This window comes from Amblyraja radiata, chromosome 19 (assembly GCF_010909765.2).
Source record: "Amblyraja radiata isolate CabotCenter1 chromosome 19, sAmbRad1.1.pri, whole genome shotgun sequence".
NCBI classification, from domain to species: Eukaryota; Metazoa; Chordata; class Chondrichthyes; order Rajiformes; family Rajidae; genus Amblyraja; species Amblyraja radiata.
Window position 1 is genome coordinate 41,323,923 of NC_045974.1, and position 26,030 is coordinate 41,349,952.

The following is a 26,030-nucleotide window of genomic DNA, read 5'->3' on the forward strand; positions in this document are numbered from 1 at the left end:
AGAGAAGGAACTGCCCAAGATCCAAAGCATAACACTTCACCTGTGAAACACAGTGGTGGGGGTGTTATGGCCTGGGCATATATGGCTGCTGAAGGTACTGGCTCACTTATCTTCATTGATGATACAACTGCTGATGGTATTCATAATGAATTCTGAAGTGTATAGACACATCCTATCTGCTCAAGTTCAAACAAATGCCTCAAAACTCATTGGCCGGCAGTTCATTCTACAGCAAGACAATGATCCTAAACATACTGCTAAAGCAACAAAGAGTTTTTCAAAGCTAAAAAATGGTCAATTCTTGAGTGGCCGTCAATCACCCGATCTGAACCCAATTGAGCATGTCTTTTATACACTGAAGGGGACTAGCCCCCAAAACAAGCAAAAGCTAAAGATGGCTACAATACAGGCCTGGCAGAGCATCACCAGAGAAGACACCCAGCAACTGGTGATGTCCATGAATCACAGACTTCAAGCAGTCATTGCATGCAAGGGATATGCAACAAAATACTAAGCATGACTACTTTCATTTACATGACATTGCTGTGTCCCAAACACTATGGTGCCCTAAAATGGGGGTCTATGTATAAACACTGCTGTAATTTCTACATGGTGAAACCAAAATGTATAAAAATGGCCTTCATTAAAGTCTGACAATGTGCACCTTAACCACATGTGATTTTTTTTCTATTACAAATCTCAAATTATGGAGTACAGAGGCAAATAAATAAATGACGGGTCTATCCCCCAAACATTCTGGAGGGCACTGTTGTTTCAGGCTAGTCGGATAGCTGCAAGGGGTGCTGAATCCATGCACTGCTTCCAGGTGGGGGAGTTGGTGAGCAATGCTGTTGGAGAGTTCTTGGCAAGTTGTTGTGGTTGTGTACAGCTTATATGGAGTAATGGTTATATTTATGGTGTGCTGCAACCACGATGATGTTAACATTGGAGAGATTGTCTTGAATATGGGTAGAGGGGAAAGAAACAGAAGGTAGGACAACAGTGATTTGGGGTTTAGGGAGAAAGGAGAGCCGAAGTAGAGATCAACATCATCAGAAAGATCCCCTGTGAATACACTGCAGGAGAAAAGGATAGACAGAGGACAATAAAAATCAGGATATGTTGTCTAAATGATGGTAGGGCAGCACGGTGGCACAGCGGTAGAGCTTTACAGCGCCAGAGTCCCGGTTCAATCCTGACTATGGGGGCTGTCTGTAAGGAGCTTGTACATTTGCCTTGTAACCGCCTGGATTTTCTCCAGGATCTCCGGATTCCTCCCACATTCCAAAGACGTGCAGATTTGTAGGTTAATTGGCCCAGCACACTGATGCAATCATAAAGAAAGCACATCAGCGCCTCTATTTCCTGAGAAGATTATGGAGATTCGGTATGTCAGAGAGGATTCTCTTGAACTTCTACAGGTGCACAGTAGAGAGCATACTGACCGGTTGCATCGTGGCCTGGTTCGGCAACTTAAACGTCCAGGAGCGGAAAAGACTATAAAAAGTTGTAAACACTGCCCAGTCCATCATCGGCCCTGACCTCCCTACCATCGAAGGGATCTATCGTAGTCGCTGCCTCAAAAAGCCAGCCAAAATCATCAGAGACCCACACCATCCTGTCCACACACTCATCTCACCACTGCCATCAGGAAGAAGGTACAGGAGCCTGAGAACTGTAACGTCCAAGTTCAGGAACAGCTTCTTCCCTACAGCCATCAGGCTATTAAACACTACAACCTCATAAGCTATGCACTACAATAGACTTATTATTATTATTATTATTGCACTGTTATTGTTTGTTCATTTTTTGTTATATTTATTATGATTACATATTCTGTTGTGCTGCAACAAGTAAGAATTTCATTGTTTTATCTGGGACACATGACAATAAAACACTCTTGACTGGGTATAATTGTAAATGTCCCTGGTGTGTGTCGGATAGTGTAAGTGTGCAGGAATCGCTGGTCGGCGTGGACTCGGTGGGCCGAAGAGCCTGTTTCTGCGTTGTATCTCTAAAGTAAAATCTCTAAACTAATTACAAGAATGAATGAGCACAAATTGAAGCCTTTGCTACTGAGCGCTGAGGTTCAATTAGTAGAAAATGATGACAACGCGGATAGTTCTTTCCTGGACATAAATTGTAACTGTTGATTTTTACCTAGATTGGAATCATTGATCCGAATGACCAACAGAAGATTTTGGATGCAGTCTGTGAAATGCAACCAGAGGACATACAAGTTGCCCAATTGCCAACTCTGAACAGTTTTGATCGCAGGTAATGGAAAATAAAAAGGACCAACCTCTTTAAGCAGGTAGAATTTTGTAAAGCTGAAGAAACTCAGCTGGTGAGGCAGCATCTATGGAGTGAAGGAATAGGTGACGTTTCGGGTCAAGACCCTTCTTTAGACTCTTTAAGCAGGTAAATCAGGTGCTCAAAGTGGCGGTGGAAAAAGTATAAGAAAACTCAACTTTATTTAAATTTTGGAGCCAACTTGAAATTTTCACTCATTTGACGACGAATCTCTAAATCTTTATTTTAACAATGTGCCGTTTCGGGGGATATTCTGATTTACAAAATTCTTGGAATTAGTATTCCTTGCGAACGGAGCCTTGGCAAATGGCTTTAAAGTAAGATGGTGCAAAATTGGGACCACGCTACACTTTGAGAGATAATTGTCCTCTAGTCTCCCTCACTGAACATCCAGAATGCAGCATTCTTATTGCAGACTTCTTCTAAAATGTGGTTCTTTCAACACAAGCCATCAAGGCCAGGTTTCTATCTTAATATTAAAGATAAAATGGTGATTTTTCAGTGTAAACAAACAGATTTTGCACAGCACCACAAAAAAAAAGATTTCTGTTGATAGGACATTTGATTTGGAGTATGGCCCCATTTGAACCAAGTGATATATTTGGGATCAAATAGAGTCAGGCTGGGCTGATCATGTGCCTTGTGGTATGGTTCAGAGTATTCTGCCACCTCGCAGGTACAATGGAATACCTTCTCTTGGGGTAAAGGATTGCCTTTGGTGTGTTAGTATCAGACGGAAGTTGGGAAAAGATAATGGGCAGAGAGAACAGAAAACATGAGACAGGCTTAGAAGGTGCCCAAGATGTGTCTACACTGATTAGGAAGGGAAAAAGGACCTTGCAAAGTGTTTTGCCTGGTGACAATATTTTAAATTTTCAGTACGTATGAAGGTCTGTACCGTCAGGTCAAATGGGTACATGTTCTATGCCTGGGATAGGATTCTAGAGAGTGATATAATCGGTGTGAGGCCATGATAATGCTGTGTTAGGTGGGAAATATTTATTTTAGTATTTAATATTTAATTGATCTGTTCCTGGTGCATATGACAATTAAACACTCTTCATTCTTGATGTTCTCAGACTCGAGTCAAATCAGATTGCCCATGATCAGGTTGAGTTTTAACTGTATCCAAGTAGAGCATTGTTTTGATGGCAAGTAATAGCTGTATAGTGTATACAGTCTCTTATTACAAAACTCTTTCTAACAGATTTTGATCATAGAGGACGGAGTGACCTCTAGGTGGCAGCAATGGGCAACAACATCACCACTAATTTATAAAGAACTAGACTAAGTGGGACCCGTTGGGAGAGAGCTTGGAGAAAAGACGGGGGAAGAGCCATGGGGGTGAGTGAGGTATTACGGGGATGGGGGGCAGGCAGGAGCCAGCGAGGGGGACCAGAGGGGAAGGGGCTGGGGGTGCGAAGGGAACTCACAGCGGGCGCTGGTCACTTCGCTGGTCGTTCTCCGCCGGGAGTCTCCACTTTCGGTTTGGCAACATCAGCACCATCACTGACTCTGCGCTGGTTGGACTTGGTCAGGCTGGGTCGGGCCGGCTCATCCAGAGCCTCCCGCAGCTGCAGTAAAGACGCAGGGGGGGAGATTGCTCGGGGTGTGTGTGGGCAGGGGTAGGGTTGTGAGGGGTGTGTGAAAGGGAGGCGTGTGTGGGAGGGAGGGGTGTGGGCAGGGGGCGAGAGAGCTCGGAGAAAAGACGGGGGAAGAGCCGTGCGGGAATGCACGGTATTACGGGGTAGGGGGCAGGAGACAGCGAGGGGGACCAGAGGGGAAGAGGTTGGGGCTGCGATGGGGACTCACAGCGGGCGCTGGTCGCTTCGCTGGTCGTTCTCCTCCGCACGGCTCGCGGACTCAATCAGCACGGCTTGCGGACTCAGCCCTGCCTCCGGGGTTTTATTCTCCTCACTCCGCCCAGTGATTAACAGCAGGTACCGGAAGGGGCGTTACCTTCATGGTGATTGACAGGCGAGAAGACCAATCTGCTGATCACGTATTTTATAAACCTTCATAACTTTTGTAACCTTCCACCGATCGGAACAAAACCTGGTGCGCTTGGAGCAGAGAAGAACGGTGCGTAAGGTAGCGAAAAGATCCTAGCGATATAGGGTACCGTTTTTGCACAAATCTAAAAACAACGCAAACCGGAAGAGGACAAGATGAGAGTTTTAGTAATAGTATAGAAGATTATGTGCGTTTATATGAACCTCTTTCCAAATCGTTGGCTTTATTATCATGCTTTCAGTATCTATTTTAGATACTGAGTCAGTACCTGCAGTTCCTTGCATCTCCATTTTAGCTCCAGACACTCTGGTTCAATGCTGATCTTGGGTGCACTTTGTTTGAAGTTTGCATGTAATTACAGTATGTTCACTTTTTTATTTATTTACAATGTGTTATGTATTTTGTGTCCTCTTCTGTTTATTGTGTGTCATGTTTAGTGTATGTTTCTTGGCTGTTTGTCCTATACTGTACATAGTCAATGAAATTCATCATTGGTTTTTATTGTCACGTATGCAAAGTATAGTGAAATTCTTTTGCACACCCACAAGTGCAGTCGCCATATTTTGACATTGTTTACAAAGAAAATGTCCAATGTCTAAGTCTGGTCCACATGCGAGAAGTACAGGAGCCAAGTAACTCCAGGCTGCTGCAAGCCCGTGACCTGACATCTTTCTCCTCACCCGATGGCTTTTGTGTCACAGGGGCGCCTCCTGCATCCGACCTTGAAAGCGCTGGAGGCAATACCCCGGTACCACTCCTACCGGCCCACTCCTCATGTCCGTAGTCGCCAACAGCTCCTCCCTCGATTCTCCATCTTCGGGGCTTCCGAACTTCCCCCTATAGACAGTGGCACACCGGGCCCATCTTCGCAGCAGTGAGCCAGGCCTGCCGCGGCACGTGGCCGCGGGAGACCCACCTGGCCTTTGCTCTCGTCGGCCGCCAGATCCGTCCTCGTTCTTGGTGGCCGCCGGCTGCTTGGACCAACCTTGTGCTCAGCCGCTGCCAGTTGTTGGTGGCAGCTACCAGGGTCGTTTCTGTACAGCTCCTCGCGGGATCTTCTCTTGCAGGGCTCCGCGGCGCCTCGCAGGAGTCACACCCCTTACTCGGCTATAGCGGACAGTCGTCAATAATGGACACTGTCTCCCCTCTTCCCCCCCACATGGTCCATTATATTGAAGGTTATCTTGAATTAAAAGTAATTCAACATCTGAGAAAGACTTTGAGACATCCAAGAGCATGATTCTATACATTTATTTAGTGTAGCGAATAATATGGAGAGTATTATTTGCAACAATCCAACATTTTCCATTAATATTTTTTAAATGGCAGCAAATCATACTTTTTGTTTTTTACCAGCGAGTTATCGCCTAACTATTCCTTGGCAAAAAGGAAAAGTAGAATCTGCGGAGATAACACTTTTGAATAAAGGATTATGCAAAGTCTAGGGATATGAAAGACATTACCTTAGTTTTATTTTTCATTCTTGAACCACTTTTCCTGCTGGGTTCTGGTTTACTAGAACACTGTTTAATTTGCAGGCCTTTTAAATGACAATTACCTATCATCTCCTGGACCTGAACTTCCATGTGCTTTTATTCTCTGATCTTCTCTTGACTACATAATGTGATTGTTCTTAGGCTCTATATTAATTGAAATGAGGTTTTACAAATATATATTTAGCAGTATTTATTTAAAAACAATTGCAAAGATTTTCTGTACAAAGCACTTTGATGTTGCAGACCAACATGAATATTAACAATATATAAAGTGACTCGTTTTAATTGCAAAGTGCATATAGTTCTAAAGGGCCTGTCCCACTTGGGCGACCTAATCTGCGAGTTTAGACGAGTTTGCCCAGGACTCAAACTCGCAGCATGGTCAACACGAGGCCCAAGGAGGTCCTATGAGGTGGCTGGAACTCTCCTTCATGCTCGAGGGAAGTTCCCGCCTACTCGCGGCCTCAGCTAGGTTGCGGAAGATTTTTCAGGATATTGGAAAATTTCTTTTCACTTGTAGTGCAGTGGAGTGGGGTCGCTATTTACTTACAGGCAGTCAAGGGCAGCCGTAGGCAATCTCCTTCGCTGTCCAGGCATTTTGATTGGCTCATTGGAGTTTTCAGAACCAAAGAAGACCTACCGGTAGGTAAAATGCCCGCTAAACTTTATTAAACTTCTTAAAAGTGTCTCCACTCCTTCTTCCCCCCCCCCCTTCTCCCCCGCTTCCCCCCCCCCCCCCCCCCCCCCCCCCCCCCCCCACTTCTCCCTCTTCTCTCCCTTTCTCTCTCCTTCTCTCTCCCCCCCCCCCAATGCAATGATGAGAATCTATTGAAGATTGGAAGCAGAACCAAAGCAATATGCTTTTGGAAGTTTCTTCCCATTGGACCCTTCAATATTTTAAGGCAGAAAGTGCTGAAGAATTTGATCTGATTTAAAGTATTTGGTTTCCTAAATATTACAAATTTAATATTAGGTATTCATTTATTTTAAGTCAAGGTTTTTGTTTGCACACCATGCAGTTACTTTTCAATAGAAACCTTTTGTCTCCATTCACACTACATCCTTAAGAGATCTCAAAACAGCTCAGTCATTTATCAGTCACAGATTGTTGTCAGAGAATAGATGTAGTTCACAGAATGTTCACATTATTGATGTTCGTCAAGCAAATATTACAATTAATTATGTGTCATGGAAGACCTTGCAGTAAGCAGACAGGCGTTGAAACCCTTAATTCCCTTTGCCTCTGCAAATATGCCTTGTTTTACAGACCATCCTTGAAATTGTCAAAAAGTTTGGATTTAGGTTATGGATGACAGAAGGAATGAGCTCGACTATTATCCTGTCTCCCAAAATAAGCTGTGATTTAATTAATCCAATGTGAGCGTCTATACCACCTCCTCACCTTTGACAAATGCTTCTGAAATTAATGTTTTCAATGAAAACATTTTGCTAGGTTAATTTTTTGTAATTATTTGTAGAGTAAATTGTAGGTATAATACCCAATTAGTTACATTTTTGCCTGTAATGTGTGCTTGAAATCCAGTATTTTGTTTGCTGGAAGTGTTCCAAAGGAAGTTGATGTTCAGATTTCTTAACTATCAATTATCCTCTATATTCAATAACAGTTACAAAGAAGATTATAGCAAAACTAACCCTGAACTGTTAAAGCAGGTAAAATCATTTTACATGAATTTTAAATGCAAACTGTATTAACAAACTCTGACCTTTCTAACGTTAAACTAGGTGTTGGAATAAAACAGTCCAAACAAATCCAGCTGGAGTTGGTGCACAAGTTGCTAAGTACATCACACACACTAAAGCATGGGACTGAATGTTGATGTGTTCCAGGGGGAATGGTTAGGCACACTTCTTGCTAAACTTGAAGCTTCTTTCTGGGAGGTGTTTTATACATTTCTCGAGTAAGATCTGGATTTCCATCTACTGACATATCCATCTGAAATGATTGTCCAGAGATAGAAAGGCATAATCTGTTCATTTTTGACATTGTAGGCTTTTCAGAGGGGCTTTATTCTGGCAGGTTGATGCACAAATGTCAATTTTCACATTGCTCTATGTCAGTAGCTTGCTCTAATATGTTACAGGTCCACCACTGATTTTCCGGCAACTGGTGGTCCGGCACCTCCTTTAATTCAGACGAAATTATGAAATACCCCCGGGAAATGTGGGGCCTAGGCCGGGTGAGGCGGCTGATCTCAACCTCATCGGGACCTCCGCGGCCGATCAGAAGGTGCTGTCTCTGAACCTGGAGGTCACGGTTTTCAGACACCTATACCTTCTTCCCAACAGCAGGAGATCCTGTAGATCCCTTGGATGGTGGGGTGATCAGTACTGGTGAAGTGTCCACTGGAGTGTCCACCACTTTTGTAATCTCTTTCATTCCTGGGCATTTGAGTTGCCAAATCAGGCCACGATGAAACCAGTCAATGTGTTTCTACTATATACCTGTAAAAGTTGAAGAGAATATTCATCGGCATACCGAATCTTCTAAGGAAGTAGAGACGTTGATGGGCTTTCTTTGTGATTGTATCATTGTGCTGGGTCAAGGACAGATCTTCAGAGATATACACGTTCAGGAACTTGTAGTTGTTGAATCTCTCCACCACTGATCTATCGATGGAGCAGATAGTGGCTCCTAGGCCTTCCTCTTTTTAAGTCAACAATCAGCTCCTTGGTCTTACCGACATTGTGACCTAGGTTGTTCTGGCACCATTCAATCTCCCTCCTATACTCTTGACATTTCATCACCCGTAATTCAACCAACAGTGGCGATGTGGTGGCAAATTTAAAGAAGGAGTTGGAATTGTGTGGGTTTACACAGTATGGGTATAGTGTAAGTAGAGCAGGGGACTGAGCACACAGCCTTGAGGTGTCTCTGTGCTGATGGTTATCGAGGAGAATGTCTTGCAGTCAATTTGTGCTGATTGTGGTTTGTTGATGATTTGCTAAAGTGAGTAAATCTAAGAAAAAATTATTTATTTAACATCCATATGATTGCCATTCAAAAACATTTGTTTTTCATAAACCAGATAAATTATTTTCTGAATAATTTATTAAAAAATTATGCAATGAACAACTGTATCATAAATATTTATAAAAATATAAAATGACTGGACAAGCTAGATGCAGGAAAAATGTTCCTAATGTTGGAGTCCAGAACCAGGGGGCCACAGTCTAAGAATAAAGGGCAGGCCATTCAAAACTGAGATGAGAAAAAAACGTTTTCAGCCAGAGAGTTGTGAATTTGTGGAATTCTCAGCCACAGAGGGCAATGGAGGCCAATTCACTGGATGAATTTAAAAGAGAGTTAGATAGAGCTCTAGGGGCTAGTGGAGTCAAGGGATATGGGGAGAAGGCAGGCATAGGTTACTGATAGTGGGTCATCAGCCATGAGCACAATGAATGGCGGTGCTGGCTCGAAGGGCCAAATGGCTTCCTCCTGCACCTATTTTCTAAGTAATATTGATATTTCCATTAGATTTTTTTCTGTGCCATCCCCATTTATTCACCCCTTCCTTTTTAACAGACTGTGTGGCACCTTGTTGTGGTATCATGGATGTAATCATTCTGCAGCATCTCATTCAGGGCTATTCTTGTGCAATCTTACATATGGGATTTGATCAGACAGAAGTTATAGAAAGTCATGCTCTGTTTTCACTGGCGGCTGTAAGTGCACATTTTGACGAACAAAGTTCCAGTTGCTGAATAATAGTGATTAGACGTCCAAAATCCAGCTGTTCAAAAACTGAAATGATCCAAAAGACAGGTATTTCTGCAAAATCCCATTATATACACAGTTAAGTGAAATCCAGGCATTATCATTATCAAATCCATTCCGCTGGGCACAATTCTCTGGTGGTGACTGGACTACTTATTGGCTGTGCCCCTTGGTTTACTGTGATGTTCCAATCCAGCTCCCACATTCCAAGAAGCTCTAATCATTCCTGAACTCAACCTGTTCCAGCCCAATCCACCCAACCTCTGCCTCTGATTTAGAAGGGTTTAGGCCCGAAACGTTGCCTATTTCCTTCGCTCCATAGATGCTGCTGCACCCGCTGAGTTTCTCCAGCATTTTTGTGTACCTCTGATTTCCTGTTTGCTTCCATCACAATAATGTAAAAAAGGGCATCGATACATTTGATTTACTGAAAGAAGGCACTTCTACATGCATATCAATAGATCAGAGTTTTGTTTTGAGAAACACCTATAGTGTCACCCTCATCTGTGAAGACCCCTGTAATAACAAGTGGTAAAAGGTGACAGCTCTTTAAAACAGTACTCAGAAGTATTGGTATGCATGTAATACATTTCATTGTACTGCATGTAGCGATACATAGTCATCATATTTAACACTTGCTTTACTCTCCTCCTCTCTGCACTTCTTTAAAGAGGTCTCTTAAATCTGCTTCTTTCTGCTGAGAGGAAGAGTTAAACAGGAGTTCAAACAGCTTCTGAGGTGATGGACTAGCCCACAAATGGAGCCGATGTCGGATAAACGAGTTTGAACCAGGCTGACACGTGGTCAGTGAATGAATAACAGAACGCACAAATTCAATATGGGCATTAAAAGGAACGTCTGCATATATGGAACTGTTTCCCATAATCATTGAATAAAAATGTTAATAGATAAATACCAAATAGAGAAAGAGAATAGAAAGTGTATAAGCATAAGTTCAATGTGCTGAATGGCCAGTATAGGAATGTCTGATTGTTCAATCTAGATTACAAACCCACTGACTCCCACAACTTTCTCTTAGTTCTTACCACCCAGCTTCCTGCAAAGATTCTATCCCCGACTCCCAGTGCCTCCATCTATGCCGCATCTGCGCCCAAGATGAGGTGTTCCATACCAGGACATCTGAGATGTCCTCATTCTTTACGGAATGGGGGTTCCCCTCCCCCATCATTGATGAGGCCCTCATTCATGTCTCCTTGGTACCCTGCAGCTCCGCCCTTGCACGCCCTCACCCCAGTTGAAACATCGACAGAGTCCCCTGGTCCCTACATTTCACCCCATCAGCCTCCGACATTTCCGCCACCTCCAACGGGATCTCACTACTGGTCACATCTTCCCATCCCCATCTACAGGGACAGTTCCCTCCGCAACACCCTGGTTAACTCATCCCTTCCCACCCAAACCACCCCCTCCCTGGGTATCTTCCCCTACAACCACAGGAGATGCAACACCAATCCCTGTACCGCCTCCCTCGACTCTGCCCAGGTTAAGCAGAGGTTCACTTGCACCTCCTCCAATCTCATCTACTGTATCCGTTGTTCAAGATATGAGCTCTTATACATTGGCGAGATCAAACGTAGACTGGGCGATCGTTTCGTTGAACACCTTCACTCAGTCCGGCTGGACATTTCAGATCTCCCGGTGGCTAAACACTTTGACCCATTCCGACACAGACCTTTCAGTCCTGGGCCTCCTCCATTGTCAGAGTGATTCTAAACACAAATTGGAGGAACAGCATCTCTTTTTTCGCTTGGGCAGCTTACAACCCAGTGGTATGAATTTGATTTCTCTAACTTCAAGTAACCCCTTCATTCCCCTTCTCTCTATTGCTCCCCCACCCAAGTCACACCAGCTTTTCATACTCACCTAGCAAACAGCTAACAAAGGCCTGTTTCTTTTATCATTGTTACCTTTTTGCATATCTTTCATTCAATTGTTTTATATCTCCCTACATCATCGCCTATATCTCTTGTTTCCCTTTCCCGTGACTTTCAGTCTGAAGAAGGGTCTTGACCCTAAACGTCACCCATTCCTTCTCTCCAGAAATGCTGCCTGTCCCACTGAGTTACTCCAGCTTTTTGTGTCTAGAATTCCTAGCAGTTTTGTGCTTTAAATCAGTAGTACTATTTCAGAAGATCTCTCATGGTCCCAGCACACTGATGCAATTATAAAGAAAGCACATCAGCGCCTCTACTTCCGGAGAAGAGTACGGAGAGTCGGTATGTCAAGGAGGACTCTCTCGAACTTCTACAGGTGCACAGTAGAGAGCATGCTGACTGGTTGCATCGTGGCTTGGTTCGGCAACTTGAGCGTCCAGGAGCGGAAAATACTGCAAAAAGTTGTAAAAACTACCCAGTCCATCATCGGCTCTGACCTCCCTACCATCGAGGGGATCTATCGCAGGCGCTGCCTCAAAAAGGCTGCCAACATCATCGAGGACCCACACCATCCTGGCCACACACTCATCTCTCCGCTGCCATCAGGTAGAAGGTACAGGAGCCTGAAATCTGCAACATCCAGGTTCAGGAACAGTTCCCCACAGCCATCAGACTATTAAACACAACTTCAAACAAACTCTGAACTATAACAGCCAATTGCACTTTATCTGTTCATTTATGTGTGTCTATACGGTCTATGGTATATAGACACACTGACCTGTTCTGCATTTATGACTACAATATTCTGTTGTGCTGCAGCAAGCAGGAATTTCATTGTCCTATCTGGCACACATGACAATAAACTCTCTTGACTTGACTTGACTATCTCCACCACTAGGTGGCCACGTTTACTCGGCAATTGACTGAAAGATGCACTCACACCATTTGCTCAGTTCACAAATAAGAATTTAAATAATTGTGAAGGCAAGAAATCATACAGAAACAAATAAACTACAGTGATAATAAATAGACCTCACAAATTTTTAATTTTACTTCTAACATCGTGTGTCGTAATTAGATATCTATAATATTAGACCGCTGGGTTGAGACCGTGGTGAGACGGGTTAGTTTTACCCAACTGATGATGTGTTGTTGTAATAGTCATCCTGCTCAGTACGCGAGGAACCACAGGTTCGGACATTTCGTGTATGTGCTTGGCTGAGGAGCCAATGGTACCATCCGCGGGATTATGACTGAAAGAGTCAGAATCCCGTAAAAATGTAACGACACCCAGGCCAACCAGCACCGCGTCTTGCTGGTTGGCCTGGGATAACCACGTGAAGTGCCAATTTCTACTGGCCTGGAGTACGGACAGACATGCGCCGTCTCTCACCTGTTTAGCACACTGTATGTTCGTGGGGAACCTGGTGCTAAAATATTTGTGGACCCTGATTCCTGCTCAGGGTTTCGTTAGTTGCAGAGCAGTTATCTCGCTGCGATCTATTGAAAGTCATCGCTCGAGGCAAACTTTTGTAAAGAAAAAAAAATTTAAATGGTAGCACGGTGGCGCAGCGGTAGAGTTGCTGCCTTACAGCGCCAGAGACCCGGATTCGATCCTGATTACGGGTGCTGTCTGTATGGAGTTTGTACGTTCTCCACGTGACCTGTGTTGGTTTTCTCCAAGATCTTCGGTTTCCTCCCACGCTCCAAAGACGTGCAATTTTTAGATTAATTGGCTTGGTATAAATGTGAATTCACCCTAGTGTATGTAGGACAGTGTTAATGTGTGTGGTTCACTGGTCAGTGCGGACTGGGTGTACAGGAGGGTCTGTTTCCGTGCTGCATCTCGAAACTAAACTATGAGTTTATGACATATAGATACTGCGGTCAGAATTATTTTCTCAAAATAAAATTGGAATACCAGCTCCACAGAGATGTAAAATGCTGTCGGATTTGTTTATGTTTGCCATTACATTATTGCACAGCCAACTGCTAGAATTTAACTAGAATAAGTGTACAAAAAGCAAAACTAAAATAACCTAACTTGAATAATATTCTCCATGTAAACCCTATCCTTTATATTAATGGTGATGATTTATCTGCAAAATTGCAATAGAACATCTGTACATTTACTTAATCACACTTTCATATATTTTTCAGATATTATAGGTAATTATCTCTGGAATTTCCTGCAGAAGTTAACTTATTCGTATAAATGAGCCAGTTTTAATGGCAGATTAATTTCTTGTGGATTCATTTGTTGCTGCCTATTGCATTATGTGAATATTTGCATCAGGTTATCTCGTGGGCAAACATTGTGTTCTGGTCAGACTAAAGAATACCTAGCTCATTGCATTTAAATCATTGAGCAGTGATGGATTGTCGTTTGCTTTTCCAGATACTTTTTCCTCAAACCATTAGGATGATTAATCTACAAAACAGTTTGCCAAATAAGTATTAAAAATCTGAATGGCATTAACCCCTTAAGTGTGAAAGTTGTTTAATAACTTGCATTATAAAAAATATGCAATGGTGCGATAATAAATCGGAAAAAAACGTATTTGCTTTGTCAGTGATTAATGTTTATTTTTTGCATTGTTCAAGTTTCTCAATGACGGTGTGATTATTTGTAAAACAAAGAGAATGTAACCAAGAGATTCTGCTCTGGGGGTCATTCATGTTAAATTCTATAGTGTGTTGTGTCTTTTTAATTTTTTTAAATTTTATATGGATGTAAGGTAATCTGATTTCTTCTCTGTAAAGCACTTTGGCTTCAACATGATTTGATTTAAAAGTACTATATAAATTAAAATTACTTACTTACAAAATACTTGCACACGTGAAAATGTCTTCTCTCAAGTTACATCTAACTTTTCATATCCAAAAGTTACAAAATTGGAGATATATGTACTATTTCAGTGAAATTCTCAAGAATTCTCTCCAGTGATGTAGGTATATTATGGACAGATATCTAAAGTTCAGTGCTGCTGACCACTTTACCAGAATGAACTGAAACCTGCATACTGTTGCAGTCTATAGTTATATTTTATCAATATATGTGGTCATATGATAAGTAAGAGACATACTGAAAACTATAAGAGCTAACCATCAGAATCTGCTGTAACTTGAAAAAATAGATGGACATTTCACAAACTGTATGTTGAGAGTTTTTGTTGTGTGTTATGAGTGGCTGTTTTACTTTGGAACAGGACTCTGGATAGAAGACCTAATTCATCTCTGCCATTTGTGAGCGCAGAAAAAGAAATGAAATGTTGATTGACTTTCCACCCTGTACAAATGTTGCCAGATCAGAAGTTTCCCTGTCTCACAACTGGCTGATTGAGCATTATAAACTGTCAACGTGGTGAAAAAGTGGTAGTTCAAGTTACGGGAAACAATCAATCTCCGGGTCACAACGGTTTGATGGAGTATGCAGTCAGTGTCAGGTCAAGAATCTGATGTGCAATTGACTACATGTATCCTCAAAAGACTGCTATCCATTCCTAATCCATTCCTTCTCTCCAGAGATGCTGTCTGACCCGCTGAGTTACTCCAACATTTTGTGTCTATCTTCGGATTAAACCAGCATCTGCAGTTTCTTTCTGGGCAATTCCAAGATTGTTTCCTGTGCACAAATAATTTGCTGTCATTTTAGACAAAGACGGCATATTTCTGTCACAACACCAACAATCCCCTTTTCTCCGTAGTTTATTTTAAGTGGGATTTTTAAATTCTTTTTCAAAATTAAGAAAATCAAGGGAAAGTTCATAAGCATATGATAAAGAGTTCCCTCAACAAGAATGAAATGAGGACACAAGATCAAATGAACATGGAAGGCTGGGTCAGGTGATGACAAGCTTGCATTTTAGAGGGGACCAGACTGGGAGGTAGCATGCCGAGAGAGATAACAATTTCTTTAGGTCCTTGGAAAAGAATGAGTAGATATTATTATCTGATACTACTGGTTTCAAAGCAATTATTTTCAAACATGTTTTTCATCTTGTACATAATTGTCTTTATTTGCCTTTCAAAATGTTTTCAGAAAGTCATGGAGTGAAACTTGATTGTCAAAACCTGTCAGGCCTGTAGTTTGAAGTTTTGCCTTTGTTTAGAGAAATGTCTTTGAACCTTGAACGATAATGTGTTGGTTTAAAATGCCAATACATTCAAAGAGAAATGGTATATTTTCACTGAGCCAGTTAGCTTAATATTCTGGACATAGAGCCATGTAGCATGGATAGAGGCCCTTCAGGCCAACTTTCCCACACCAACCATCTACACTAATCCCACCTTCCAGCGTTTGACCAATATCCTTAAATTATCCTATCCACGTACCCGTCTAAATATCTATTAAATGTTGTGATAGTACCTGCCTCAACTACCTCCTCAAACTTGGCTGAAGAAGAGTCTCGACCTGAAACATCACCCGTTCCTTCTCCTGCATTTTGTGTCTATCTTCGATTTAAACCAGCATCTGCAGTTCATTCCTACTACCTCCGCTGGCACATAAACGGTTAACACCTGAACAGTGGATCCAACTAGAAGGGCTGCTAAAAGAGCTGTTCTCTCTAGTGACCATGAATCCTTAACAGAATGTTGTAAAGCATCACTGCATTAAGAGTCAACAATAGTCACTGTCTAAATACATCACATTTAGTCATGTTTTAATCCACCTACATCTACCATCTTAAAATTTGTCAAAACTTTTATCTTTTGAAGAGCTGAGCAGACTTTACATTATGATACTGGGACACCAACAGACAATTCTCTATTTCAACTAATAGTATTTAGTTTATTTAATGTTCACATACAATTGATGTATTCTCTCAGAAAACTGAGAAGCCTTGCTCTTCATATACCATGCAGATAATAGGGACTGTTTTGCAGCGAATTGAGGATGCAGTCCAGTCCATCACACAAACCAATCTCCCTTCCATTGACTCCATTTATACCTCATGCTGCCTCAGCAAGGACGAGTCGCACCCTGGCCACTCCCTCTTCTCCCCTCTCCCATCAGGCAAAAGGTATAGAAGTGTGAAAACGCACACCTCCAGATTCAGGGACAGTTTCTTCCCAGCTGTTATCAAGCAACTGAATCATCCTACCACAACCAGAGAGCAGTGCTGAATCTACTTCATTGGTGATCCTAGGACTATGTTTGATTGAACTTTAGTGGCTTTACCTTGCGCTAAATTGTATTCCCTTATCATGTATCTTATTCACTGTAAAAGGCTCGATTGTAATCACGTATTGTCTTCCCGTTGATTGGTTAGCATGCAACATTAGCTTTTCACCGTACCTTGAACTGAACTGATTGTGTTCCTGCTGAAAAGCTGAAATCCATTAACAGAAAACTACTTTGAAACTGCATGCAAATTAGAAGTGTGATTTGTACATAAAATGCCACTTTAAGACACTTTAATACTATTATGTGTAATATATGGATGATAGTTAACTCTAACAGCAGCTGGGAGCTAAACTAATTTCTCCACTGGCAATGAGGACATTTTTTTCAGAATGAGAATGGTGCAGTGGTCCTGTACATATCAACCCCAGAATTGAGAGAAGTAATATATGTTTGTACTTTATTGGTCATAGTCATAGATTAACACAGTGTGGAAACTGGGCTCTTCGTCCCAACTCGCTCACACTGGCCAACAATGTCCCAGCTACACTAGTCCCACTTGCCAGCGCTTGGTCCATATCCCTCCAAACCTGTCCTATCCATGTAGTCTTTTGGTCTCTTTCTCTTTGGTCCTTGGTTTTCTGAGAGTATATTTATAAGGTCAACACCAAAAGTAGTGTCTGTGTAATGTGTATTTTTCTTATGACATTGAAAGAGGCCATTCGGCTCATTGGGTCTGTGCTGACATGGAGGATTTCTATCAGACTATTCTACTTATTTCTTTGTAATCTAATCTCTCTCTCATGCCCAAACCTCCCCTAATTCTCTTTGGGAAGAGGGAGGAAACCACGGCACCCAAGGAAAACCCATAACAATCTAGTTTATTGTCACGCGTACCGAGGTACAGTGAAAAGCTTTTGTTGTCTGCTAACTAGCCAGTGGAAAGACAATACATGATTACAATCGAGCCAGTCACAGTGTACAGAAACATGATAAGGGAATACCGTTTAACGTAAATCACACGGAGAATGTGAAAACTCCAAACAAATGGCACCTGAGGACAGGATTGAACTTTGACCATTGAAGTCGTGAGGCATCAGTACAGACCACTAAGCCACCAGTTTGGCTTTCCACGCTGAGCTGTGTTTGCTGAGTCAAAGCAGCTTTAGTTAAATCTGGATGGCAGTTTGGGTGTCTATTGATGATCATGGTGTGTGGCTGAACCTATACCCCTCCTTTCTTTATCAAAGCTATGTGAAATAAACTCAAATGCATGTTGGAGGCCATTTTATAAAATAACAAAAATCAACTTGTTTTTAATTGGGCATTATGAGTGTAATAATTGATGAGAGGTAAAGTTTATACTTCATAATTCTATTTTAATTAAATAAAATAATAGTTTATTCAAGCTATGCTTTTTTTGAGAATGGCCAGGGTTGAAAATGGAATGGTGCAGCTTTATTTAAATACACATGCATCGTTGACTAACAGTTAATTGTCTTCAGAAATCAACTCTTACATGGATTATTTTGTTGCTGGCAAATGCCATCTCTTTTGTTATAAACAGTGTACATTGAGGCTACAGGAGACTGCAGCCATTACATCGCAGCTAAAATAATACATTTTTCATTCAGTCCTGAATGAATGTTTAATTACATTATACTTTATTGTCATTCATTGATTATTGTTTTCTTTACAAACAGTGAAGAACTTACAGTCTTTTTCATAAAACTCAAGAAGCACTGCAATCACCTGATGGCAACGATTCAGAATGTGACAAACCAACTAGCAAGCAACTCAGAACTGGTATGCTTAAGAGAAAATATTCCTTTCTCTGTACATCCTGCAAAGCTTATCTTAGCTCAGAAAAATTAACGACCCTTTTTCCTCCAATAAGTACATTTTTCAAAGTAACTTAATTGTTAAATACTTCATGTTTTAATGTTATGGAAACATCACAGGCAACCAAAACATTAACTTCATACTGTACAAGTGTATATAAATAGTACACTGGGGCAGTATTCAAGAGTCACCAGCTTTGGTGCTATTTCCAAGTCCCAGTTTTTGACCATTGTCTTCTCCAGTCTATATTTCAAATTTTTTTTTTAAATTTATAGTTCAGTAGCTTTAAAGTGTTAATTGAAAATGTGCTGATTTAAAAAAGAACTTACAGGACTATTTCTCTTAACTAAATCACGGAGTCATTACGAGAGGGGGTGGGTACTTGGTACACACTTGCATGGTCAGAGCAGATATGTTGGTGCCATTTAAAAGACTGTTGGATAGGTATATGGATATGGAGGGATATGGATTATGCGCAGATAGATAAATGAGGGTGTAACAAAAAGAGACTGCAGATGCTGGTTTAGCAAGGAAAGACACAAAATGCCGGAGAACCTCAGCAGGTCAGGCAGCATCCCCGGACAATATGGATAGGCGACATATTGGATCTGGACCCTTCACACTGCTACAAGGATGGGAGGACAGAAAGCTAGAACTCTTCTTCAGACTGCAGCAGAGGTGGGGCGGGCGGAGATGGGAGGCGGCAAGCTAGAAGAACAGAGGGGCGGGACAAATCATGGCAGGTCATAGGTGAGCATGTGAGGGGGGTTGCTAGGCAGATTGTTAGACCATGGCCGGAGAAGAACACAGAGTGAGAGAAAATTTTCAATGTAACTTAATTGTTAAACATTTAACGTTTTCATTTTACGGAAACATCACAGACAACTATTACATTCATTTCGAAAAGGTAAATGTTCTGCTCACACACTAGAATTTATTTTCATCAAATTTCCTCATCGATGCTCCTCTTAAAATTGTAACCACTCCATTATAACTCCATGAGCATCTGCAGTTCTTCGTACCTTGCTAACGTAACCATGCTTCATGGATGAACTTAGAAATCTGGCATTGATGGGGAGATTGCACCATGGAGACCATTGAATTGTCCAATCCTATCCTAGTCAGCAATTTGCTGAAACCTTCTCTCAGATTATTGAAAAGTATTGCTGCTGATATTTTTCCCACTTTACCGTTACTCTAATCCCCATTTACCTCATTGCTACTTGTGACTTCTGGTGTCCATGGGTTTTATTTGATAAGCTTTCGTCCAGTCCATACCCCCCAACCCCCTCCCACGACCTCTTGCATGGGTTCCATAATAGCACACAGTAGTCTACAACAAATGTGTTGGCACAATAGACAACAGGAGCATGAGTGGCCCATTTGGCCATTCAATGTGATCATGGCTAATCATCCCCAATCAGTACCCGTTCCTGCCTTCTCCCCATATCCCCTGAGAGGGGGATTAAGAGCCCTATCTAGCTCTCTCTTGAAAGCATCCAGAGAACCTGCCTCCATCTGAGGCACAGACACATTTTGGCACAGCAACAAAATGGATATAAAAACCGGGATGTAACTTCAAATTATTTGTTTCTGTCATTCTAGGGAAGTCCTTCTGTTGGATTGATTGAAAAATTTTGTATTGACATTTTTTAATATCCCAACTCATCATCATATCGCTAACACCTGGCAGCTAGCAACACGTTTATCCAGAGAAATCCGTTCAAAAAAACGGAATAATCATAGCAATATTGTCGCAGGGTAGTTCTGAGCAAAGCTTCCATTGTATCAGAGGATCATCCAGCTGGTTGACATTCAACAAAGGATAATAGATAAAGATTTGAATTTTTTTCCCTCCTGTGGTTATCTTTTTACTGATGCCTTCAGTTCACCTGTTTTCAGAAAGTGCTGGATTTGGATGCTGACAAAAAATCAGCTTTGATCTGTGAAGACTTGGTTGCGTGTATTCAAGATCTGAATAAAGAAGTGGAGAGTTTGAGGAATCTTCTGCTCAAGGTAAATGAGGGCGAACAGGTACTATTGTCCAGCCTTAAGTACTTAAATTTCAGTTTGGTAGAATACAAACATTTTTTTTGCTTTTGCAGCAGCATCCCTACAGCGCTGTATAAAACTAGATGAATCAGATGTAGCCTGGATAACTAACACTGGTGTGGTGACAGAGATAGTGAGGGTGGGAGAGGTCAAGGCTGTATGTTAACACCACATCTGTCATTTGGAAACTAACAACATAACGACAGGCACTTGTCAGAGAGTGTCACTTGAAAGTAATTGACTGCAGGAGTGAGAATAAATTTAGTGGTTCAGTAAATGGAGTATTAGTGTCAGCAAAGAATCTGTTGCTGAATGAAGCCATGTGGAAATGCAATAATGAATATACAAAAAGAGCCCAGTAAAGCCTGACTACTTAACATAAAGTCTTAGACGTGAGAACCAACAAGTTGCTTAATGGAGGAGTACTTGATAAAGCAGAGTGTTCTCTGAAATCAATGAGCTTTCTCTGCTTTTCGAGAGTGTCTCTGAAATAGTTTATTAACCATGCCTCCCCTAATCTAATTGATTTGTGTGAAAACTTAATTGATTCTACTCCACAAACTCTCACGTCAGCTTTTATTATGGTACTTGGAAGAAAGTTAAGGGTTGGCAATCCTAAATAAAAGAGCTTATTTTTTGTGAGTAGGTTATTTTGCCTGTGCATACTCCACCAAATGATAAGATCACACCTGATCTTTTACTTCAGCACCACTCTACTGCACCAGTCCTAATTCCTTTCATATCCAAACATCTAACAATCTCTCCCTTGAATATATTCAGCAATTGCTCCTCCACAGTCCGCATAGGTAGAGAATTCCAAAGATACAATACAATTCAATTTATTGTCATTTGGACCCCTTGATAATGAGAGATTCACTATCATTTGACTAATGATGATCGGGGACCAATGAATTTGTGTCTTACGAATCTGAAGAGGTAACCAAAGAGGGCAAAGTTGTCTATGTGGACTTCAGCAAGGCATTTGATAAGGTTCTGCATGGTAGGCTGCTCCAGAAGGTTAGATTGCATTGGGTCCAGAGAGAGCTAGCCGACTGGATAGAGTTTGGCTACATGGAATGAAGCATAGGTGATAGTGGAAGGTTGTTTTTCAGACTGGATGCCTGTGACTAGTGGTTGTGCTCAGGCTCAACACCGCAGCCTGAGGCAACATCAACTCTCCATCTGCCTATTGATACCTTGCATTATCTTTCACAACTTAAGGTTTTGTGATATATTGCACTTTGCAGTGCTTTTGAAATGCAGTTAATATTGTAAGATACGAAATCCAGCAAAAAGTGAGAGTTAATCTAATCCCCATTTTACCGATGCGTTTGAATGTGGCCGGTTAATAAATATTGGCCACGATTTCAGATCTATAACTGCTTTTTGAAATAGTGCTATGAAATTTTATTTGTCTATCATCCTTTAACGTATCTGAGAGGTAGCACGTCTTTTGGGCCCTCCCTGCTTTAGTGCTGACAGGAAAATCAGCCTAGATTTGTTGACATTTACGCTTCTAGTGTGACGTGAACCTGCAGTGTTCTGATTAAAAATAAAAGAGCATCTAGTAAAAGTGTGCTCCTTGTTCGTGTGGCTTAAGATTAATATGATTATGATTAAAATAAATATTCTCTATTATACAGCACTGCTCAAAAAAATTAGTTGATTAATGCTAAGTTGCAAGTTGTCATTGACACGTGTTCACGTGTTTTTATGACATCAAAGAGGTGACCACATCTAGTTTGAGGAAGGGTCCCAACTGAAGTTACCTATCCATGTCTTCCATAGATGCCGCCTGATCCTCTAAGTTACTCCAGCGCTGTTTTATTTATCTTTTAAACTTACTTGTTTCAATTCAAAGTGAGAAAGTGCATACATGCTTTCAATATATTCAAAGGAGCATACAAAGTGTGAACAAATTGAAGATTGGTGGAAATTATGATTCTTCCTATGGTTCAGGCTATATATTCTAAGAGTTAAAGATCGACCACCATTAAGGATATTTATGTGGAAAGAATACACCTCTTTGCTATATTAAAGGTGTTCTTTTAATACAAATGTTTGTTCCATTGAAAATATGGTCAATTTCACTAAACTAAAACTAATCCTCCATTTGGGATATGTGTCTTTAAACTTCAAAACTGCAGCTTTGACCAAATTCAAAGACTGATATTTATTTATTCCTTTTGGTTGCAATTGGTGGGTCTGCCCCTACTGATGAGCCAGTAAATGTAACTTTCCAGAGCTCTGGTGGTACTACTGTACAGGGGTACCCAAACTGGAGGTTGCTTGGTGTTTGAGTGCTGGAAACAAAGAACTGCTGATGCTGGTTAATACACAAATGGACACAAAGAGCTTCAAGACGCGAATTGCATTGCCAGGATGTTCAGTTTTGTCTCTTCTTGACCTCTTTTGCTTAAAGTAGAGTTGTAGAAAATCTGCAAAGTACCAATGAGTCATGAATGCAGGTGTCAGTACATTGACCATATCTCTTACAGCAAAAGTGAATCTGATTTGTATGGGCATGTATATTGGATTTTTTAACCCGAGAGGAAAAGTGGCAATGTCATCCCTGGTCAATTAGTAACCCTGTTTAAACAAATTAAAGCAGCAGATAATCTAATTATCTACTGTTTTCAACTGCCAGGCAGTGTGGAGATATCATGGCTGATAAACCAAACAGCACACTATTGGTATCAGATTCTGTAGTCAAACTTCAATCTTTCGCAATTGAATTATGATATATTTATCCCTGAACATTTTTTCACTGTAGTCAGTATTGAAACGATGGTATTATCGTAATTTCCTCATACCACTCTGTAGTTTGAATATTTATATTTTAACACAACATAATCCTGAAAGGTTTAATGTGGAATAGGGTGTTTGATTTTTTTTCTTCCAAGAGGAACTAGAGGTAGGGGTCACTCATTTAAGACTGAGATGGGGGCAAAATCGTCTCTCTCAGATGACTGTCTTGGAATAATCTGTTCCTCAAAGGATGGAGGAAATGTTATTTGAAAATCTTTAAGTTCGAGGTTGATAATCAAGAAGTCACTGGTAATCAGATTACTGGGGTAAATGGAAATGCAGAAATGAGATTGCAATTAACACAGTTGCAATCTTATTGAATGGCAGAACCTTTTTTTAGGAGGCATCCCATAGAACCGGGTTGTTTCGTCTATATTATCTCCTTGTTCTTACCAGTGTGCTACTTCATATTTCATTGTTAAATTCCATACCCAATTTACTGCTCAATCAGCCAATCAATCTGTTGTCTTTCAGTATGTTCCTACCCTCCTAAGATAGACCACAAAAAAGCTGGAGTAATTCAGCGGGTCAGACAACATCTCTGGAGAAAAGGAACAAGTGACATTTCAGGTGGAGACCCTTCTTCAGACTAGTCAGGGGAAAGGGAAACGAGAGATATAGACAGTGATGGAGAGAGATATAGAACAAATGAAAGAAAAATATGAAAAAAAAATAACAAATGAATGAAAAATATGCAAAACCCTCCTCCCTGTTTACAGCACCATGAAGCTTTGTATCATCTGAAAATGTGCGAATATTATCCTCCATATCCTTGCCAAATTACATATATACGTGAATGAGTAATAGTGTCAATAACTCTCATCCTGTTTTAAAAGTACTTTGCTTTCCATGAAGAATAGACCGAATAGAACAAACTAGAGAGATATAGACCACCCGAAACATCACCCATTCCTTCTCGCCAGAGATGCTACCTGTCCCGCTGAGTTACTCCAGATTTTTGTGTCTATCTTCAGTTTAAACCAACATCTGCAGTTCCTTCTTGCACAAACTATGTGGTGATTTTTTTATGAAGCTGTAATCTATTAATATTGTATGATATGCTTCAAGTTAGCAATGTACTTTTAAATCACATCTTTTTGTTTATTATGACCATATAGACCTGCAAGTAACAATATGAAACAGTTATATTAGTTACATTTGTGACATGAAAATGATAGGACTAAATCTACAGGTTGGTCTGCAAAATGCCTTGTACTGATTTAATGAGGAATATAAACATGTGAGATTTTAAGAAGTGTTGCATCTAACCTTTTTTTTCAAAAATACCACATAACACTTTCCTGTTCTAGTTGCAGAATAACCAAGAGAGAGCTCCCAATCACATGCCACCAATCCAGAATTGTTCTCGTCGATTCTTAAAGAAGGTAGCACTTGGTCTGTTTGGAACTGGATTTGTTTTTCTGCTCATGAAACTACATAACATGAGAAAATAGCGTGTGTGTGTTTTTTTTAAGTACCTTGCTGCCAAAAAGAGAGCAATACTTGTAATTTTCTACTGCATTGTCTTTGTTTAGTGCAGTGACCCAGGTTCAAGAAAGTATCTTAGCAATTGTTACTGTAAATGTGGCCAAATCAGTCCTGAATAAAATATATTGCTTTGTTAGTTTTTAAATGTTTTTCTTAAGTAAGTCTGATTTTTAGTTACCATGAAGACAAGCTAGAATTCTAGGAAATGAATTTGACAACTGATGTGAAGAGAACAGAATATTACTCTGATAGTTTGGAATACAGACATTGAATATTTGAGGCAGACTCAACAAACTTAATGTGTAATGTTAACGAAGGAAAGTGAGGTTAGAGAAATGTTCACTTGAGTCTAAAGAAGGGTCCTAACCTGAAGCGTCACCTATCCAAGTTATCCATGGATGCACCTGACCCGCTGAGTTACTCCAGCATTTAGTGCCTTCCCTCTACATTTTAGAATTGGCTATCAAAATGTCAGAATTCTTCAAATCTAATAGAAGAGAAATTATTTTTAGAAAGATTGCATCTAATGTTTAAGAGAATAATATTCGGGTCCAATTGAAATTACTTTTGTTTTGGCCATCATTGGTGTTTTTTTAACCAAATAATGCCATTCCAATTCTTGGCTTTAGAATATTTTTTTTAAATCACTCATTGATATGAATAAATAATTGAGACATGTTCAAATTATCATTGACTTTGATTTCTTGTGTTTGAGATTTTATGCATTTCAGCTGGCACTGAGCTTTGCAGTGGCTATATATTCTTTAGTGCTTTTCAAAATCCCTTGGAGTTTATCCTGATTAACAAATCTCTCATGCCACAGCAATTGAGATCTCCCGACACAAGAGAGACCAAAGATAAAGTGTGGAACCCCAGTCAGCATTAATCGGCTATGCACTGCCTGCACCTTTTGTGCCACAAAGGAGCTGATATGATCTCACATAGAACATAGACCAGTACAGCACAGGAACAAGCCCTGCGCCCCACAGTGTTTACGTTGAACATGATGCCTAGCTGAACTGATCTCATCTGCCTGAACATGATCCATATCTCTCTATTCTGGGCCTATCTAAAAGCCTCTTAAACACCACTATCATACCTGCCTCCACCACCACAATGCGTTCCAAGCCCCCACCACCCTCTGTGCAACGAAACTTGCCCCGCCCATCTCTATTAAACTTTCCCTCTCTAACCTTATAGCTATGCCCTCCAATGTTGGACATTTCTATCCTGGGGAAAAGATTCTGCCTGTCTACCCTATC

The 26,030-nt window shown here is 40.9% G+C and overlaps 1 protein-coding gene across 1 annotated transcript in view; it reads left to right on the forward strand.

Moving 5' to 3' along the window:
- asz1 (ankyrin repeat, SAM and basic leucine zipper domain containing 1) overlaps window positions 1-24,907 on the forward strand; it is an 89,467-nt gene extending 64,560 nt beyond the window's left edge. The window contains exons 10-13 of the mRNA XM_033038310.1: window positions 2,165-2,277; window positions 18,282-18,384; window positions 20,323-20,436; window positions 24,591-24,907. Of these exons, the coding sequence (XP_032894201.1) occupies window positions 2,165-2,277; window positions 18,282-18,384; window positions 20,323-20,436; window positions 24,591-24,734 (474 nt within the window). The 3' untranslated portion in view covers window positions 24,735-24,907. The remainder of the gene's footprint in view (window positions 1-2,164; window positions 2,278-18,281; window positions 18,385-20,322; window positions 20,437-24,590) is intronic.
- The last annotated feature ends 1,123 nt before the right edge of the window (window positions 24,908-26,030 follow it).